Genomic DNA, 19,760 nt, shown 5'->3' on the forward strand with positions numbered 1-19,760 from the left:
TTGTGTGCAATAAGATGGTTGATGTCGAGACCTCAAATTCTAAATCTGAGGTCTCAAAATCAAATTCGTAGAAAATTACTTCTTTCTCAAAAACTACATCACTTCAGAGGGAGCCGTTTCTCACAATGTTTTATACTATCAACAGCTCCCCATTACTCATCACCAAGTAAGGTTTGTGCCATTAATCATTGAGTAATTACCAATAGTGTCCACTGCCTTTAATCATTTAATATGAAATGAAGTAAGATTAGTCATTTATTATGAAACGAAGTGAGATTAACGAGTATTTTCTTTTTAAATCCTTCAACTTTAATTGAACCTTAAATGGTTTAAGATCATGGTCGGACACTTTTCTAGAGTAGAGTATTGTAAATATATGGTGAGTTCTTTTCTTTCTCACTATTAAAATTACTGTTCTATCTCATCTCCAACCGCTGTCTCTCCATTTCTTTTCCATCCAGAGCAAAGAGCCATCCTCCAGGCATATGCATACAACCATGTCCCTCACGAAATATTATTGTAAGGTTTTACTGGTCTTAAAGCTTGCTGTAGGCCGGTGTGGTTACCAAGTCTGGTGTTATATCAGCTAGAGATGCACAACCTGGAAAATCAAACACAGTTTAGGTTTTGTTAATAATTGTTGTTTCGACCCTTCGGAGATGTGTGTTAGCAATGTATACTCAGTACTTTCCCAAATTGTGTGAAAGTATTCACTTGCATATTACTCGGGTGGGATTTGAACCGTCGACCTTTGCAATTCCAGAGCAGTGTCTTACCAACTAGACCACCGAGATTGTCGGTAGCTTGAGGTAGTAGTTAAAAGTACTCAGTCCGTTTTCCATTTTTTTAAAGGTCAACCCATAGGCAACTTTTGCATAATGAGTGAAGCTTCACTTTGTTCTATACTTTAAAATGAGCAGATTTATGGTGACTAGGAGCCGGTAGGGTTATAACAGGACAGTGAAGCAAAAGAAAAGACTAGACTGGGTCGGTGCTGGGTCCCCCCCGTCCCCCCCCCCCCCCCCCCCGCCTATGGTTTCAAACCTGTTATGTGTTGTAAAGAGAACAATTAATCGATTGATTAGTCATTCTGATTAAATTAACATGAACATCTCCCACTGAACAACCAGTAAAAAGCTATTCCTGTCATTCTTTTTGTTGTAGTTTGTTGCGGAAGGTAGGGGAGTGGTTGGAGGAAGTTGGTTGTTTGCAAACTGCCTACCAAACAAAATGGTCTTTGATAAAGATATGTTTATTTGGTTTGTGGTAACACCATGTGTGTGTCTACTTGCCAGGTAGAGTTTGTTCTTGGAGAACTGTCTACCGCGGAGTAGATGTTCGGGGATTCTGGAGACATCAGTTCTGAAAAGAACTGTCCTGATTTTTAAACTATTACCAGGTCGGATGATAGGCTGGGACTACTACTTTAGCTTATAAGATCGTGATTAACTGTACTACCGCGGAGTCGGTTCTTAAATTGGTCTCAACGTTTCGACAAGCTTGCTCTAGTCATCAGCAGGATTAGGAGACTTGATAAAGATAGTTGAATGGAATTACGTTTCAACCATACATGTAGCATCTCAGCAAAGTGTAACAAAAGCAGCCGGGTGGAAAAGGATTAATGAAGGGAAGACTAAAATAACAAGTAAAATTGCAATACCTGATAGCGCCATAGCTGTGCTGAATTCTTCTTTCAGAATACCAAGAACCTTTTTGACCCCTGCTTCTCCCTGACAAACACAAATAGTATGTGGCGTATATCACATCATGTTTTTTGTGGTAACAGTTTGAAACACCATTTAGTGGTGGTTATAACTTGACTTGATATTATTACAACTTGACCGCGGAATACTAACTTCATAATCATGATGTAAAGCAAAGTGTACCAAATTAAAATGAGGTGTTTTTTGAAGAACCAGTGGTAGACCCACTCGTCTTCAGGAGCTGCTATGTGCATGCGTTCTTTACCATGAAGTTTCAAATCTAACTTGTTTTGTTAGCACTTTTTTCTTCCTATTTTGGGCGATTTGAATGTTGAAAATAACTATTTTTTATTTGAAAGCTCACTTGGTTCTGAGAAAGTTTGAATTTGTGTTATTTTTTGAATTGTTTTATTTGCTCGGTGCACGGTATTTAAGAGCGTGGACACCTTTGGTAATTGTCAACGACTAGTTATCACAATTGGTGTATCTCAACATATGCTTAAAATAACAAACCTGTGAAAATTTGAGCTGAATCGGTCGTAAAAGTTGCGAAATAATAATGAAAGAAAAAAACACCTTTTTCACACGAATGTTTGGTGCTTTCGGATGCTTGATTCGGAGACCTTAAATTCTAAATCTGAGGTCTCGAAATCAAATTCGTCGAAAATTACTCCTTTCCCGAAAACTATGTTACTTCAGAGGGAGCCGTTTCTCATATTGTTTTATACTTTCAACATTACTCATTACCATGTAAAGTTTTATGCTAATAATTATTTTGAGTAATTATTTTGCCTATAACTATAGACAATAATCTTTCGACACGGCACAAACTGGAAATCTTTGCATTGTTCAGATCTGTGTACATGTTGTACAGACAGCCACTAGGACCGCAAATTGTCGAGAAAACGCTTGATGTTTTGTTTTGCTCACAGAATTAAGAAACAACCTACATCATAAGCGAGACCCCAGATCGCCGGCCGGCCGATGAAGACGGCCCTGGCCCCGAGGGCGAGCGCTTTGAGTACATCTGTTCCGTTACGTACTCCTCCATCTAAATATACCTCAACATTAGAACCCCGTACAGCATCCACAACCTCAGATAGTGCGTCGATCTGTTGGAAGATCAAGCATCGAATAGTTGCTAGGCACACGATTGGTCAGTATCCTAACATACTCATAAAATACAACATTTGTGAACATAGACCTAATGAAAGAAAACGCACCCTCGTTGCACAAATTTGTTGTGCTTTCAGCTGCCTAGTAAAAAGGTGGCTTCAGGCCTGTGGAGTCTGTTAATATTTGAGTGAGACATTACTTCTTTCTCAAAGTTGTATCAGAGGGAGCCGTTTCTCACAATGTTTTTAACTATCAACAGCTCTCCATTGCTCGTTCTACCAAGTAATTGTTTATGCTCGCAATTATTTTGATTAATTAAATAGAACAAGCCTTCAAATCAATGGTAATGATTTAGACGATCATATACAACCAGTGCCAGGATTGGTTTTACTTCGATTGAACAACACAAATTGTATGCTTTGCATGTGTTTGGAGGCATCTTTTTTTGTCCCCCCGAAGACTTTGTACACAACATTCCTTTTTGAGCATCCCCGTCTTTAGAATTTCGCGTGGGGGCATTTCGTGTCCCTTTTTCGGTTTTGTACTCGGTCTCCACATTTCCTCCATGGTATCAATGAGGTAGTGATTATGAAATTACTTACTGTGGCACACACACCATCAATCATGAGGTAGTGATTATGAAATCACTTACTGTAGCACACACACCATCAATCATGAGGTGATTATGAAATCACTTACTGTAGCACACACACCATCAATCATGAGGTAGTGATTATGAAATCACTTACTGTAGCACACACACCATCAATCATGAGGTAGTGATTATGAAATTACTTACTGTAGCACACACACCATCAATCATGAGGTAGTGATTATGAAATCACTTACTGTAGCACACACACCATCAATCATGAGGTAGTGATTATGAAATTACTTACTGTAGCACACACACCATCAATCATGAGGTAGTGATTATGAAATCACTTACTGTAGCACACACACCATCAATCATGAGGTAGTGATTATGAAATCACTTACTGTGGCACACACACCATCAATCATGAGGTAGTGATTATGAAATCACTTACTGTAGCACACACACCATCAATCATGAGGTAGTGATTATGAAATCACTTGCTGTGGCACACACACCATCAATCATGAGGTAGTGATTATGAAATCACTTACTGTAGCATACACACCATCAATCATGAGGTGATTATGAAATCACTTACTGTAGCACACACACCATCAATCATGAGGTAGTGATTATGAAATTACTTACTGTGGCACACACACCTTCAATCATGAGGTGATTATGAAATTACTTACTGTAGCACACACACCATCAATCATGAGGTAGTGATTATGAAATCACTTACTGTAGCATACACACCTTCAATCATGAGGTGATTATGAAATTACTTACTGTAGCACACACACCATCAATCATGAGGTAGTGATTATGAAATCACTTACTGTAGCATACACACCTTCAATCATGAGGTGATTATGAAATTACTTACTGTGGCACACACACCATCAATCATGAGGTAGTGATTATGAAATTACTTACTGTAGCACACACACCATCAATCATGAGGTAGTGATTATGAAATCACTTACTGTAGCACACACACCATCAATCATGAGGTAGTGATTATGAAATCACTTACTGTAGCACACACACCATCAATCATGAGGTAGTGATTATGAAATTACTTACTGTAGCACACACACCATCAATCATGAGGTAGTGATTATGAAATTACTTACTGTAGCACACACACCATCAATCATGAGGTAGTGATTATGAAATCACTTACTGTGGCACACACACCATCAATCATGTGGTAGTGATTATGAAATCACTTACTGTAGCACACACACCATCAATCATGAGGTAGTGATTATGAAATCACTTACTGTGGCACACACACCATCAATCATGAGGTAGTGATTATGAAATCACTTACTGTGGCACACACACCATCAATCATGAGGTAGTGATTATGAAATCACTTACTGTAGCATACACACCATCAATCATGAGGTGACTATGAAATCACTTACTGTAGCACACACACCATCAATCATGAGGTAGTGATTATGAAATCACTTACTGTGGCACACACACCATCAATCATGAGGTAGTGATTATGAAATCACTTACTGTAGCACACACACCATCAATCATGAGGTAGTGATTATGAAATCACTTACTGTAGCACACACACCTTCAATCATGAGTTGATTATGAAATCACTTACTGTAGCATACACACCATCAATCATGAGGTAGTGATTATGAAATCACTTACTGTAGCATACACACCATCAATCATGAGGTAGTGATTATGAAATCACTTACTGTAGCACACACACCATCAATCATGAGGTAGTGGTTATGAAATCACTTACTGTAGCACACACACCATCAATCATGAGGTAGTGATTATGAAATCACTTACTGTAGCACACACACCATCAATCATGAGGTAGTGATTATGAAATTACTTACTGTAGCACACACACCATCAAGTTGCCGGCCGCCGTGGTTGGACACCAATATACCAGCTGCTCCATGGCTCACAGCCATCCGTGCGTCTGCGGCTGAATGAAACGAAAAATGGACCGTGTAGTTAATGACAAATACAATAGTTCTATTTTAGTAGCTCTTCCAATTTAAATAATAATGGATTCTTAATAGGCCTAGTGCTAAAGTCCGTCACTCAGTTAAGCTCATGGTGCTCGTACATCTGGGCCATTTAACATCTCAGCTCCCTGTGAGGAGTATACAGCCCGTGCTCATATAGCGCACTAGCTAAATTAATCACAAGAACCATCTCTGCTCTCACTGGTCATCATAGGAAATAATTTCTGCATGGTCATAAGACATGTGTCTTTCAGATAATGTTTATGCAACAAAAGTGTAAATCTATTTGGTTATGTGTACGTCATTTTATCAGCTTTAATGGCATTTTGTTTTGTGTGAAAGAAGCACTTTGTCTGACTGAAAGATTATATGACTTTTTGCAACATTTTCATTCTTCAGTAAAGATATTCACTTTACCAATTCCAATTTATAGATGAAAAATGAAGCACAAACTTAAAAAAATCAGTAAAGTGTCACCACTACACTTTGGAGTTTGTGCTCCATTTTTTCATTCATAAGTTGAAATTGGTATAAAAAAAATTAACATCTTTACTAAAGTTTGAATGGAGATTCCTTTTGATTCTATTCAATAAGATGTTTTGATTGTTAACGATTGATTCTATTCAATAAGATGTTTTGATTGTTAACGATTGATTCTATTCAATAAGTTGTTTTGATTGTTAAAGTTAGAATGGAGATTCCTATTGATTCTATTCAATAAGATGTTTTGATTGTTTACTAAAGTTTGAATGGAGATTCCTATTGATTCTATTCAATAAGATGTTTTGATTGTTAAAGTTTGAATGGAGATTCCTATTGATTCTATTCAATAAGATGTTTTGATTGTTAAAGTTTGAATGGAGATTCCTATTGATTCTATTCAATAAGATGTTTTGATTGTTAAAGTTTGAATGGAGATTCCTATTGATTCTATTCAATAAGATGTTTTGATTGTTAAAGTTTGAATGGAGATTCCTATTGATTCTATTCAATAAGATGTTTTCATTGTTAAAGTTTGAATGGAGATTCCTATTGATTCTATTCAATATGATGTTTTGATTGTTAAAGTTTGAATGGAGATTCCTATTGATTTTATTCATTAAGATGTTTTGATTGTTAAAGTTTGAATGGAGATTCCTATTGATTCTATTCAATAAGATGTTTTGATTGTTAACGATTGATTCTATTCAATAAGATGTTTTGATTGTTAACGATTGATTCTATTCAATAAGATGTTTTGATTGTTAACGATTGATTCTATTCAATAAGATGTTTTGATTGTTAACGATTGATTCTATTCAATAAGATGTTTTGATTGTTAACGATTGATTCTATTCAATAAGATGTTTTGATTGTTAACGATTGATTCTATTCAATAAGATGTTTTGATTGTTAACGATTGATTCTATTCAATAAGATGTTTTGATTGTTAAAGTTAGAATGGAGATTCCTATTGATTCTATTCAATAAGATGTTTTGATTGTTTACTAAAGTTTGAATGGAGATTCCTATTGATTCTATTCAATAAGATGTTTTGATTGTTAAAGTTTGAATGGAGATTCCTATTGATTCTATTCAATAAGATGTTTTGATTGTTAAAGTTTGAATGGAGATTCCTATTGATTCTATTCAATAAGATGTTTTGATTGTTAAAGTTTGAATGGAGATTCCTATTGATTCTATTCAATAAGATGTTTTGATTGTTAAAGTTTGAATGGAGATTCCTATTGATTCTCTTCAATAAGATGTTTTCATTGTTAAAGTTTGAATGGAGATTCCTATTGATTCTATTCAATAAGATGTTTTGATTGTTAAAGTTTGAATGGAGATTCCTATTGATTTTATTCAATAAGATGTTTTGATTGTTAAAGTTTGAATGGAGATTCCTATTGATTCTATTCAATAAGATGTTTTGATTGTTAACGATTGATTCTATTCAATAAGATGTTTTGATTGTTAACGATTGATTCTATTCAATAAGATGTTTTGATTGTTAACGATTGATTCTATTCAATAAGATGTTTTGATTGTTAACGATTGATTCTATTCAATAAGATGTTTTGATTGTTAACGATTGATTCTATTCAATAAGATGTTTTGATTGTTAACGATTGATTCTATTCAATAAGATGTTTTGATTGTTAACGATTGATTCTATTCAATAAGATGTTTTGATTGTTAACGATTGATTCTATTCAATAAGATGTTTTGATTGTTAACGATTGATTCTATTCAATAAGATGTTTTGATTGTTTACGATTGATTCTATTCAATAAGATGTTTTGATTGCTTACGATAGATTCTATTCAATAAGATGTTTTGATTGTTAACGATTGATTCTATTCAATAAGATGTTTTGATTGTTAACGATTGATTCTATTCAATAAGATGTTTTGATTGTTAACGATTGATTCTATTCAATAAGATGTTTTGATTGTTAACGATTGATTCTATTCAATAAGATGTTTTGATTGTTAACGATTGATTCTATTCAATAAGATGTTTTGATTGTTAACGATTGATTCTATTCAATAAGATGTTTTGATTGTTAACGATTGATTCTATTCAATAAGATGTTTTGATTGTTAACGATTGATTCTATTCAATAAGATGTTTTGATTGTTAACGATTGATTCTATTCAATAAGATGTTTTGATTGTTAACGATTAACTCACCCGTTAGTATTCCCTTCAAAATGAGCGGTAGTGATGTAAACTCCTTTAACCACGTGATGTCCTTCCAGCAGAATGAAGGGTCGTATACCCTGACGACGTCTTTGTTGTCGAGGTTTTCTGGAATCTTAATGTTAGCAAACCTGCTCACAGATGTCGGAAAAGAGACGGGGGATTTGAGACATTGCATGGTGTGGTATCAAAATAGATTTGGTTTGCAGTCACCATGTATCTACTTGTTATGTACTTAAAGGCATACTTAATAATTAGTGCTCAAAATAATGATTAGCATAAAACCTTATTTGGTAACGAGTAATGGGGAGAGGTTGATGGTATAAAACATTGTGAGAAACGGCTCCCTCTTAAAGACAGTGGACACTATTTGTAATTGTCAAAGACCAGCCTTCTCACTTGGTGCATCTAAACATATGCATAAAATAACAAACATGTGAAAATTTGAGCTCATTTGGTCGTCGAAGTTGCGAGATATGAATTAAATAAAAAACACCCTTGTCACACGAAGTTGTGTGCTTTCAGATGCTTGATATCGAGACCTCAAATTCTAAACTTGAGGTCTCGAAATCAAACTCGTGGAAATACTTCTTTGTCGAAAACTAGGTCACTTCAGATGGAGCAGTTTCTCACAATGTTTTATACTATCAACCTCTCCCAATTACTCGTTACCAAGTGAGGTTTTATGCTGATGAAGGGTGTTTTTTCTTCACTATTATCTCGCAACTTTGACGACCGATTGAGCTCAAATTTTCACAGGTTTGTTATTTTATGCATATATGTTTAGATACACCAGGTGAGAAGACTAGTCTTTGACAATTACCAATAGTGTCCTGCTAGTCTTGAAGAACCCACTCTGCGGTAGTTAATCACGGGTAGTCCCATCGTTCCACTCAGCGAGAGTATTAGTCCGGTCGATTTTCTACCTTCTGCCCAGGTAGTAGTTAAATAGCAGAACAGTTCTTTTCAGAAGTCTCCCAAATTCCAAAATTCTCCTCCGCGGTAGCAGGATTAAAGCAAGTTATAATAGACATTTTCTCAAAAGAACACTGCGATTTTTTGTATTGTGTGTTATAAAATAAATCAAATTTTGACTTCGCAGAGAGACAGTAAAGTAAATAAAACTGAAGTAGCCTATACTATACATTTACCTTAAATGTGAAGGCATTATGGGATGAGACGAAAGCCTTTTGCCACGTATCGGTTGGTCAACCGTTACAACCAGTCCCCTGTACCGACCCGTGGCTTCTACACGCCGTACCACACTCATCGTCATCTCTCGATCAGCGAAGACATTGAGTTGCATGAAGAGTGGTGTTTCCACTGGCACTGATGCGGCCACGTCCTCCAGGGAAGTGTTGGCCCAAACACTGAGGATGAATGCTGACCCTGAGCTTGCTGCGCCTGCAGACAGGCAGGAAGAGACGAGGAGTGGACAACAACCGAGTCCAGAGATATTAAATGTTTCTGTCTGCCAAGCTACAGCCAAGTTGATAGGAACATGTGGCAGAAAAAAATCCTACTCCTCGTTTTGTTTTCTTCAAAAAATCTTAACAAAACGTTCGTAAAAATGGTCACTATTTTGTGTGTTTGTTCGTTTGTGGGTGTGTTTGTGTGTGTGTCTGGTGGGTGTTTGTTGGTGTGTTTGTTTCGTTTGTGGGTGTTTTGTTGGTGTGTTTGTTGATTTTTGTAAATACAAATACGTAACACGGTTATAAGTATAGGTCGTACCAAAGTAACTCGATGGAAAATAAGCAACATATTAAGCATAATATCTTGCATACCTTTCGCTGTTGCAATTTCTCCATCTTTGTGAACGACTGCATGGCAAGCAGAGGGGCAGACCCCTACCGGAAATTCAAGGTCATGACCCAATATACTGGAGCGGATGTCGCGGTTGGACACGTCACGCAGACACCTTGGTCGAAGACGATACCTGGACAGTCAGATACAAAATGTACGCAGAAAGTATTGCTGGATTTCCCGTTCTTAAGTCCCCCACCCACACCCTAATCCGCACCCTAACCCCCACCGAATCCGTAACTTGATTTCGAGACCTCAGAGTTAGAATTTGGGGTCTCGAGCAAGTGAGAAGACTGGTCCTTTACAATTACCAATAATGTCTTTAACTTGGGCGATTTGCTTGACCCTTTTCATCAAAAAAATTATACAATGCTCCACTTCCCATCAGTTTGGAAACACATAAATTACTTTCTTCAAAATGTTCGTGTAGTCAAAACATGTGGAGTGTACAAGACCAGGCGCAAAAAATCTGAGTATTTGAGCTGCCTCTCTGTTGCCAACCCTCCTCAACAAACAAATAAACAATTATATATTTATAAACTTATCGGTCGATGACACGGGCAACACTGTAGGTTTGTGTTTTGGGAAATATTTACCTTTTAAAAGCCTTGACGTTGTCTGCGTGTGTCTGCCCATCATTGGCTCCAACAGTAAAGTAGTCACACCATGGCGAACTCAGATTTCGCCTCAGATATTGTTCAAAATCAGCAGTGCACACTGGTTGATAAGTCATTCTGTCCCGTCCCATGCAGACTTGCAGCAGAAACAGGTGTCAGGGGGAAAAAGAGGAAAAAAGCTATTGATGAGAAATCCTCTCGGTGCCTTGCTGTTTCTGTTTCTAACTTCTTGTAGTTTTTTAAATTATTTTATTACTATTAATTTGTTGTTGCTATAAAGCTGCAATTCAGTAATAATAATAATATAGAAATGTTTGCGGTAACATCTCTAATTGAGTTGGAGTGGTTCTAAATGAGAACCGTTGGTTTCAACTCGACGTTTCAAACTTGACTTTTGCGTGTTATCACATGCGACACCTGAATATGATGCTGGAACACACGACATTCAAAGGTCGCCTGTGATTACAATGCGAAATTCATAACATGTATTGTTATCATTTCGGTATGGGCCTGTATCAAGGTCAACCAAACCATTATTCGTCTTTGACCCTTCCCGAACAAAGTGCACGCAACGCTAAGTTCAGTATAGACAGCATTGACATAAATAGTCAATAATAGGTACGTGCGTTCGTTTAGCTTCCCTGGGTCTTCTCCGCGGTGCTCACTCTGGTAAGCCCCCCTGACAAGAGCTAAACGAACGACCACTCACCGCTCTCGTAGTGACGTCATGCACCTGGGGCCAGCCCGAAGTGACCCACTCCACAAGCAGGGCACTGGGGGCTGACCCGGGTGAGCCCCTGAAATGACGTCAAAAGCTATTCGAACGCACCGGGGCAGACCGTGGACGACCCGGGAAACTAAACGAACGCACCCAATGATTATGTGTTGTACATTAGCACACTGTTCAATCAAATATAGAATCCGATTACTGATGATGTTTTAGTCTCAATGACGACTTTGGCCATCTTCTTCTGGGTATTCTGAAATCCGGGTACCAGGTCCTAACATCCGAGTACCAAGTACTCTCCGGGTACCAAGTACCAACTGCTCTATGGGTACCAAGTTCCAACTACGCTCCGGGTACCAAGTACCAAGTACTCTCCGGGTACCAAGTACCAAGTACTCTCCGGGTACCAAGTACCAACTGCTCTATGGGTACCAAGTACCAACTACTCTCCGGGTACCAAGTACCAAGTACTCTCCGGGTACCAAGTACCAAGTACTCTCCGGGTACCAAGTACCAAGTACTCTCCGGGTACCAAGTACCAAGTACTCTCCGGGTACCAAGTACCAAGTACTCTCCGGGTACCGAGTACCAAGTACTCTCCGGGTACCGAGTACCAAGTACTCTCCGGGTACCAAGTACCAAGTACTCTCCGGGTACCAAGTACCAACTACTCCATGGGTACCAAATACCAAGTACTATTCGGGTACCAAGTACCAACTATTCTCTGGGTACCAAGTACCAAGTACTCTCCGGGTACCAAGTACCAAGTACTCTCCGAGTACCAAGTACCAAGTACTCTCTGGGTACCAAGTACCATGTACTCTCCGGGTACCAAGTACCAAGTACTCTCCGAGTACCAAGTACCAAGTACTCTCCGGGTACCAAGTACCAAGTACTCTCCGGTACCAAGTACCAAGTACTCGCCGGGTGCCAAGTACCAAGTACTCCCCGGGTATCAAGTACCAAGTACTCTCCGGGTACCAAGTACTCTCCGGGTACCAAGTACCAACAGTTGGAATGCAGTTTGTATTCTTTTCTGAAAAAGCATGAACTAAATTTGAGGCCGTTTTAAATGACGCACCCCCCCCCCCCCACCCCACCCACGGTAATCGTGGTTGCTGTTGATAATGCTTTACTTTTGCATGGCTTACAGCATCGATCTTTCCTGCTGTTCTGCAAATCCACTTGTGGGGCCCGTCAGTTTAAAAAACAAAAACGTTGTGGGGACATTAACTTTGTACCAACATCTCTGTGTACGCCCGAACATCGAGACCGACGGAGTGTGTTAGGTCCAGAATTTGTGAACGATCTTCTTCGTCAATATGAAAAGTTCCTACCTTTTGCTGCTGTCTGACAGTAGTCCTATCTTCGGCGTTGGTGAAGTTTAGAAAAATGAATAATGTGGTCGCGGTATACGATACGCTCAGTGACTGTGAGATTACAATAAATGTGCATGTATGCATGCAAACAAACTGCCTTTTGAATTGACAAAATGCAGGGTGCTATACGGAGCAAAGGGCAACAGGTTGTTTTTTCGTTCTTTTTTCTTTTCCCCCTCGAAATAATATTTCGTTTCAAAATAATAAACTCCAGTGGCCGGGGGCGTGGTGGGGGGGGGGAACAAGTGTTCCACTGTGCCCTGTAAGTAATTAACACCACATTCGACCAACACTCTGTTTTGGGTCATTACCATGGCAACGGCCACTTTAAACTTAGTTTTATTGGTTTATGGTGGTTTTCTGTTTTATTCAAATTTCATCTCTTTTATCCTACAAAGCGCAATTAGAATAACAAATCAATTTACGCGCTAGTTAATCGTAGAAAAAACGACTAGTAGTGAACGAGCCGTAAAGGCACTGTACACGTTTGGTAATTGTCAAAGACCAGCGTCTCACTTTGTGTATCCCATCATAAGCATAACATAACAGACATGTGAAAATTTTAGCTCAATCAATCATCGAAGTTGCGTGAAAATGATGAAAGAAAAAACACCCTTGATGGACGAATTTGTTTTTAGGAAAAAAGCTATTGATGAGAAATCCTCTCGGTGCCTTGCTGTTTCTGTTTCTAACTTCTTGTAGTTTTTTAAATTATTTTATTACTATTAATTTGTTGTTGCTATAAAGCTGCAATTCAGTAATAATAATAATATAGAAATGTTTGCGGTAACATCTCTAATTGAGTTGGAGTGGTTCTAAATGAGAACCGTTGGTTTCAACTCGACGTTTCAAACTTGACTTTTGCGTGTTATCACATGCGACACCTGAATATGATGCTGGAACACACGACATTCAAAGGTCGCCTGTGATTACAATGCGAAATTCATAACATTTATTGTTATCATTTCGGTATGGGCCTGTATCAAGGTCAACCAAACCATTATTCGTCTTTGACCCTTCCCGAACAAAGTGCACGCAACGCTAAGTTCAGTATAGACAGCATTGACATAAGTAGTCAATAATAGGTACGTGCGTTCGTTTAGCTTCCCTGGGTCTTCTCCGCGGTGCTCACTCGGGTAAGCCCCCCTGACAAGAGCTAAACGAACGACCACTCACCGCTCTCGTAGTGACGTCATGCACCTGGGGCCAGCCCGAAGTGACCCACTCCACAAGCAGGGCACTGGGGGCTGACCCGGGTGAGCCCCTGAAATGACGTCAAAAGCTATTCGAACGCACCGGGGCAGACCGTGGATGACCCGGGAAACTAAACGAACGCACCCAATGATTATGTGTTGTACATTAGCACACTGTTCAATCAAATATAGAATCCGATTACTGATGATGTTTTAGTCTCAATGACGACTTTGGCCATCTTCTTCTGGGTATTCTGAAATCCGGGTACCAGGTCCTAACATCCGAGTACCAAGTACTCTCCGGGTACCAAGTACCAACTGCTCTATGGGTGCCTAGTTCCAACTACTCTCCGGGTACCAAGTACCAAGTACTCTCCGGGTACCAAGTACCAAGTACTCTCCGGGTACCAAGTACCAACTGCTCTATGGGTACCAAGTACCAACTACTCTCCGGGTACCAAGTACCAAGTACTCTCCGGGTACCAAGTACTCTCCGGGTACCAAGTACCAAGTACTCTCCGGGTACCAAGTACCAAGTACTCTCCGGGTACCAAGTACCAAGTACTCTCCGGGTACCGAGTACCAAGTACTCTCCGGGTACCGAGTACCAAGTACTCTCCGGGTACCAAGTACCAAGTACTCTCCGGGTACCAAGTACCAATTACTCCATGGGTACCAAATACCAAGTACTATCCGGGTACCAAGTACCAACTATTCTCTGGGTACCAAGTACCAAGTACTCTCCGGGTACCAAGTACCAAGTACTCTCCGAGTACCAAGTACCAAGTACTCTCTGGGTACCAAGTACCATGTACTCTCCGGGTACCAAGTACCAAGTACTCTCCGAGTACCAAGTACCAAGTACTCTCCGGGTACCAAGTACCAAGTACTCTCCGGTACCAAGTACCAAGTACTCTCCGGGTGCCAAGTACCAAGTACTCCCCGGGTATCAAGTACCAAGTACTCTCCGGGTACCAAGTACTCTCCGGGTACCAAGTACCAACAGTTGGAATGCAGTTTGTATTCTTTTCTGAAAAAGCATGAACTAAATTTGAGGCCGTTTTAAATGACGCACCCCCCCCCACCCCACCCACGGTAATCGTGGTTGCTGTTGATAATGCTTTACTTTTGCATGGCTTACAGCATCGATCTTTCCTGCTGTTCTGCAAATCCACTTGTGGGGCCCGTCAGTTTAAAAAACAAAAACGTTGTGGGGACATTAACTTTGTACCAACATCTCTGTGTACGCCCGAACATCGAGACCGACGGAGTGTGTTAGGTCCAGAATTTGTGAACGATCTTCTTCGTCAATATGAAAAGTTCCTACCTTTTGCTGCTGTCTGACAGTAGTCCTATCTTCGGCGTTGGTGAAGTTTAGAAAAATGAATAATGTGGTCGCGGTATACGATACGCTCAGTGACTGTGAGATTACAATAAATGTGCATGTATGCATGCAAACAAACTGCCTTTTGAATTGACAAAATGCAGGGTGCTATACGGAGCAAAGGGCAACAGGTTGTTTTTTCGTTCTTTTTTCTTTTCCCCCTCGAAATAATATTTCGTTTCAAAATAATAAACTCCAGTGGCCGGGGGCGTGGTGGGGGGGGGGAACAAGTGTTCCACTGTGCCCTGTAAGTAATTAACACCACATTCGACCAACACTCTGTTTTGGGTCATTACCATGGCACCGGCCACTTTAAACTTAGTTTTATTGGTTTATGGTGGTTTTCTGTTTTATTCAAATTTCATCTCTTTTATCCTACAAAGCGCAATTAGAATAACAAATCAATTTACGCGCTAGTTAATCGTAGAAAAAACGATTAGTAGTGAACGAGCCGTAAAAGGCACTGTACACGTTTGGTAATTGTCAAAGACCAGCGTCTCACTTTGTGTATCCCATCATAAGCATGACGAATTTGTGTGCTTTCAGATAGGATTAAAAGACTTCTAGCTAGAAGTCTTTTATTATTTTAGTAAGAAAATACCTCTTTCTCAAAGACTATGTTACTTCAGAGGGAGTCGTTTCCCACAATGTTTTATACCATCAACAGCAGCTCTCCAATGCTCTTTACCAAGTCAGTTTTTAAGTTAATAATTATTTGTTTTGAGTAATTACTAAACGTGTACATTCCCTTTAATTTGAATCCCAAAATTAAAAATACTGGAAGTTACTTCTAGAAATAATTAAACCGAATTCAATCTAACTCAAAACTGTTGACAATTTATTCTCGTGATTCTTCATAAACGATGATCAGCAATGTCATGCCTTTTGGGAAACTATAGGTGGCAGCAGACTTACCAGGTGGGACCAGTGTTCTCAAAAGTGTCCCACTGGTGTTATGTGACTCTATAACTATCACGAGCTGTTGTACAATTCTTGTTTTGGATTTTACCATGTTGATTCTGATTTAAAGTCTTTAAAACAGATGGTTATTGTCTGACATTCAGGATTCAATGCTTTAACTGTTAAGATATCTTCGCCATTTTTCTGATCGCCTGACACCTTTGGTAATTCTCACTTGGTGTATCCCAAAATATGCATCATCAAATAACAAATCTCACGAAATTTTTGCTCCTTTGGTCATCGAAGTTGGAAGAAAATAATGAAGAAAAAAGTACCACGTGTTGCACAAATTTGTATGCTTTAAGTTGCTTTAAGATACATGAGAAAGGCTTCAGACCCGAAGTCTTTCTTAGATTCAAATATTTCAGTGAGAAATTACCTCTTTCTCAAAAACTACAGGGCCTATACGTTAATTCAAAGAGAGTGTCGTCTCTCACAATGTTTTATGTTACATCAAGAGCTCTCCGCTGCTTATCACAATCTAGTTTTTATGTTTGGTGTGTTTTTTAGTAATTACCAAACGTGTCAAGTGAGTTTTGTTAGTGAGCTATGAGTTTGTTACCCACAATAATAAGGACTAAACTTTACTTCTAATTTTCATATCGGTAGTTTTGAGTGCGCGATAATTTGAGAAGGTGTGCCATACAATTGACGGATCACGCCTACTGGGGTAATTGTAGTAGAGCCCGTTCAAATTGGAAGTTTGGCAGATTCCGTACCACCAGGCTCCATGGTAGGTCTGGGCGCAGCTACCGCTTGGGTTGCGATCGTTGTCTTTGTCTTTGGTCGAGAAAGCCATCCGATCTTGATAATCCAACCCGTCGGCTGAAATATAAAAACAAGTTAGTCATGCTTATTTATTTTTTATTTGTTTTTATATATATATATAACTTGTACGCCGTTATTATTTGTTTACTTTGTATGGTTTTTTAATATGAATATATTTATTTTATTGAATATTTTCAGTGCTTTCTTATCTCTTTTTGTTCTTGTTTTTTGTTCTTACTTTGATACCTGTTAGAGGCGCGCGGTTAACCGTGGTTGCATGTCATCAATTTTTAAAAATATTATCATAAAAAATGTAGAATATAACATGCAGGAGATTATTCGTGAGAGGTTTAAGATGAATTGTTGCAGTCAGACTATAGTGGTTCTTCCTGGGTTGGCATAATAATTGTATACTGATTTTGAAAACTGTTTAAATAAAAGTTAAGTGAACCCGTCTTACATGCTGTTCCTGAATAAGTTCCCACATACAGCCGGTAGTTGTCACTCTCGTCGGCAATGCTGAACGAGGCAAAGACGGCATACCCCGTGTCGTTATAGAAACCTTCAAGATCCACGCGTAGTTCGTACTCGCCCTGAGCGGTCAGACGGTGCAAGTTGTCGTTACCAAGCCAAAACTCTCCCTCTAGATTCCCAAAGCCCCGGCGGTAGTTGGCAAAGTCCAAATAGAAATCAACACTTCCGTCCTTGCGCCGCTGGAAAACCTAAAAAGGACCACACATTATTTTGAATGTTTAAGTTATTCTGTATACATTTTATTTGATGACAAAATCTATCAAAGAAAATACTCTCATTCATTCATTCACTTTAACGTGATATATTACCGTCCATCCACCACCGTCTGTCTCCATATCACAATACACCTCGAAAGCTTCAGCAGAACCTAGAGTTTGAACCGTGTACACGCCACTGATCATCACTCCCCTCGCACGAATTTCGGAACAATCCTTTGGAAAGGTAACTGTAGGCTATACGGTATGGAGCAAAGAAAGTATAAACATTATCTTTAAAAATATGCAAGTTTTCTTCTCTCCCTATCCTATGTTAAGTGGAAGTTTAATTTAAACGCACTGGACACCTTTGGTAATTGTCAGAGACAAGTCTTCCCACTTGGTGTATCACAACATCATGCACAAAATAACAAACCTGTAAAAATTTGAACTCGACAGGTCGTCGAAGTTGCGAGATAATAATGGAGGAAAAAACACCCTCGTCACACGAAGTAATTGGGTGCTTTCAGATGCTTGATTTCGGGACATCAAAATCTAATTCTGAGGTCTCGAAATCAAAGTCAAAGTTTTTAGTGGAAATTAATTATTTCTCGAAATCTACGTTACTTCAGCGGAAGCCGTTTCTCACGATGTTACCAACAGCTCTCCATTGCTTGTTACGCAAGTAAATTTTTATGCTAACAAATATTTTGAGTAATTATCAATAGTGTCCAGTGCCTCTCCTCTTTAAAGCTTTTATACTAATTAACTGGTGTGTCTTTAATCGTCACTTTTGCGGTATGTGTCATAAGCGGGATATGAACCACCCAAAGCGGCATGTGAACCGTCCCACCGGCCTGGCCGCTCAAGCCTCCGCTCAGCATCTGACACTACTCGCCTCGTGGAACCTAACTCAATCAAGCTTCTTAGAAGTCTGCTTTAAGACGGATTCTCTCATTTTGCTCCCCACACCTGGAATGCACTGCTCACCATCTCAATCAGGGAATCTCTAAATCTCTAAATACGCACAATCAAGAAGTGCATCACACCCATATAGCTCTATGATCACACCTTACTTATTACCCAATATGCGCTGCGTTCTTGACGTAGTGGCGCTTTAATGCCTTAGATTGTGTACAGTATGTATGTATGTATAATGTAAGCTATACCAGACCTTTGTATCTATATTTTTTAGATTATATCCTCAATATTATTAGACGCTTACCGCCCTTTGTCGGTGTGGCGACACTCCAATCACCTGCACCAGACTCGTTCATTGGGGATGTATCTACAAATAAAGCAAGATTTAAAGTCAAATTGTAAAAGGAAAATGCAACCATTTTGTTTGCTTGTTTGTTTATTCGGTGTTTGTTTGTTTGTTTGTTTGTTTGTTTGTTTGTTTGTTTATTTGTTTGTTTGTTTGTTTGTTTGTTTGTTTGTTTGTTTGTTTGTTTGTTTGTTTGTTTGTTTGTTTGTTTGTTTGTTTGTTTGTTTGTTTGTTTGTTTGTTTGTTTGTTTGTTCGTTTGTTTGTTTGGTTTTTCTTTAAGCGTTCTTTAAGTTTTTCTTTAAGCTTGTTACAATAAACGTTGAAGAGTAATAAGAGCATTCAGGTGTCATGTCGAGAAGATATATAAACCTTTGGAAACGACCACACGGCTTCTTTGTCATTTCAATCACATTTGTAAAGTGAAAGATTATTTGTATGGGCTTGCTAAATTCCTTTTGCATAATTTGGAGCTCGTGACAACAAGGCCAGAGGGGTGTGTTGATCAAAAGTGGTCTTCTATGTAATTGTTTGGAAGAAAGAAACATTCATTTGCTGATTTTAAATCATTTTTGCATACTTATATGCATTTTTCATAATATTTTAATTACCTTTTTAATATAACAAAATATGAAGGTAACAGCGGGGAAATTTTGATTACAGAGCAGCATGTTTCGACCCACATGTAGCGGATCATGTTGGTCGCGTGTATCGCCAAGTAGGCTATACCCGAATGATTTGGCAACGAACAAGAGTTCCAATTAAAAGCTTACCATTATTAAGGAGTTTCACCAAGGCAGACACTGCGACTTGCAAC

General features: G+C 38.9%; 2 protein-coding genes across 3 annotated transcripts; both read right to left on the reverse strand.

Moving 5' to 3' along the window:
* Nucleotides 1–151: 151 nt before the first annotated feature.
* On the reverse strand, nt 152–15,363 carry LOC117306801 (hydroxyacid oxidase 1-like). 2 transcript variants are annotated; one of them, XM_033791321.1, is made up of 9 exons: nt 15,166–15,363; nt 10,519–10,675; nt 9,904–10,055; nt 9,271–9,523; nt 8,111–8,250; nt 5,301–5,392; nt 2,654–2,815; nt 1,661–1,730; nt 152–601 (listed from the first exon to the last, which is right to left on the reverse strand). In XM_033791321.1, the coding sequence occupies exons 2-9, from the start codon at nt 10,668–10,670 to the stop codon at nt 537–539; spliced, it is 1,086 nt and encodes a 361-aa protein (XP_033647212.1). In that variant the 5' UTR covers nt 10,671–10,675; nt 15,166–15,363; the 3' UTR covers nt 152–536. The 2 variants fall into 2 exon arrangements, with proteins under 2 accessions (XP_033647212.1, XP_033647211.1); XM_033791320.1 differs by lacking the exon at nt 15,166–15,363 and adding an exon at nt 12,604–12,801.
* A 1,169-nt stretch (nt 15,364–16,532) lies between these two features.
* On the reverse strand, nt 16,533–19,760 carry LOC117307307 (ficolin-2-like). The gene is made up of 5 exons (XM_033792023.1): nt 19,717–19,760; nt 18,904–18,966; nt 17,793–17,936; nt 17,411–17,672; nt 16,533–17,007 (listed from the first exon to the last, which is right to left on the reverse strand). The coding sequence occupies exons 3-5, from the start codon at nt 17,883–17,885 to the stop codon at nt 16,760–16,762; spliced, it is 603 nt and encodes a 200-aa protein (XP_033647914.1). The 5' UTR covers nt 17,886–17,936; nt 18,904–18,966; nt 19,717–19,760; the 3' UTR covers nt 16,533–16,759.

This window comes from Asterias rubens, chromosome 2 (assembly GCF_902459465.1).
Source record: "Asterias rubens chromosome 2, eAstRub1.3, whole genome shotgun sequence".
Classification (NCBI taxonomy): Eukaryota; Metazoa; Echinodermata; class Asteroidea; order Forcipulatida; family Asteriidae; genus Asterias; species Asterias rubens.

What these genes read in the sequence shown, in the direction of transcription:
- LOC117306801 (XM_033791321.1), bottom strand. Translation starts at nt 10,670, where the DNA reads ATGGGACGGGACAGAATGACTTATCAACCAGTGTGCACTGCTGATTTT. An exon ending in AACGTCAAGGCTTTTAAAAG is followed by an intron (nt 10,056 to 10,518) that starts GTAAATATTTCC and finishes CTGACTGTCCAG; the next exon opens with GTATCGTCTTCGACCAAGGT. An exon ending in CACAGCTATGGCGCTATCAG is followed by an intron (nt 602 to 1,660) that starts GTATTGCAATTT and finishes TTGATTTTCCAG; the next exon opens with GTTGTGCATCTCTAGCTGAT.
- LOC117307307 (XM_033792023.1), bottom strand. Translation starts at nt 17,885, where the DNA reads ATGATCAGTGGCGTGTACACGGTTCAAACTCTAGGTTCTGCTGAAGCT. An exon ending in CAGACGGTGGTGGATGGACG is followed by an intron (nt 17,673 to 17,792) that starts GTAATATATCAC and finishes GGTCCTTTTTAG; the next exon opens with GTTTTCCAGCGGCGCAAGGA. An exon ending in AACTTATTCAGGAACAGCAT is followed by an intron (nt 17,008 to 17,410) that starts GTAAGACGGGTT and finishes TTTATATTTCAG; the next exon opens with CCGACGGGTTGGATTATCAA.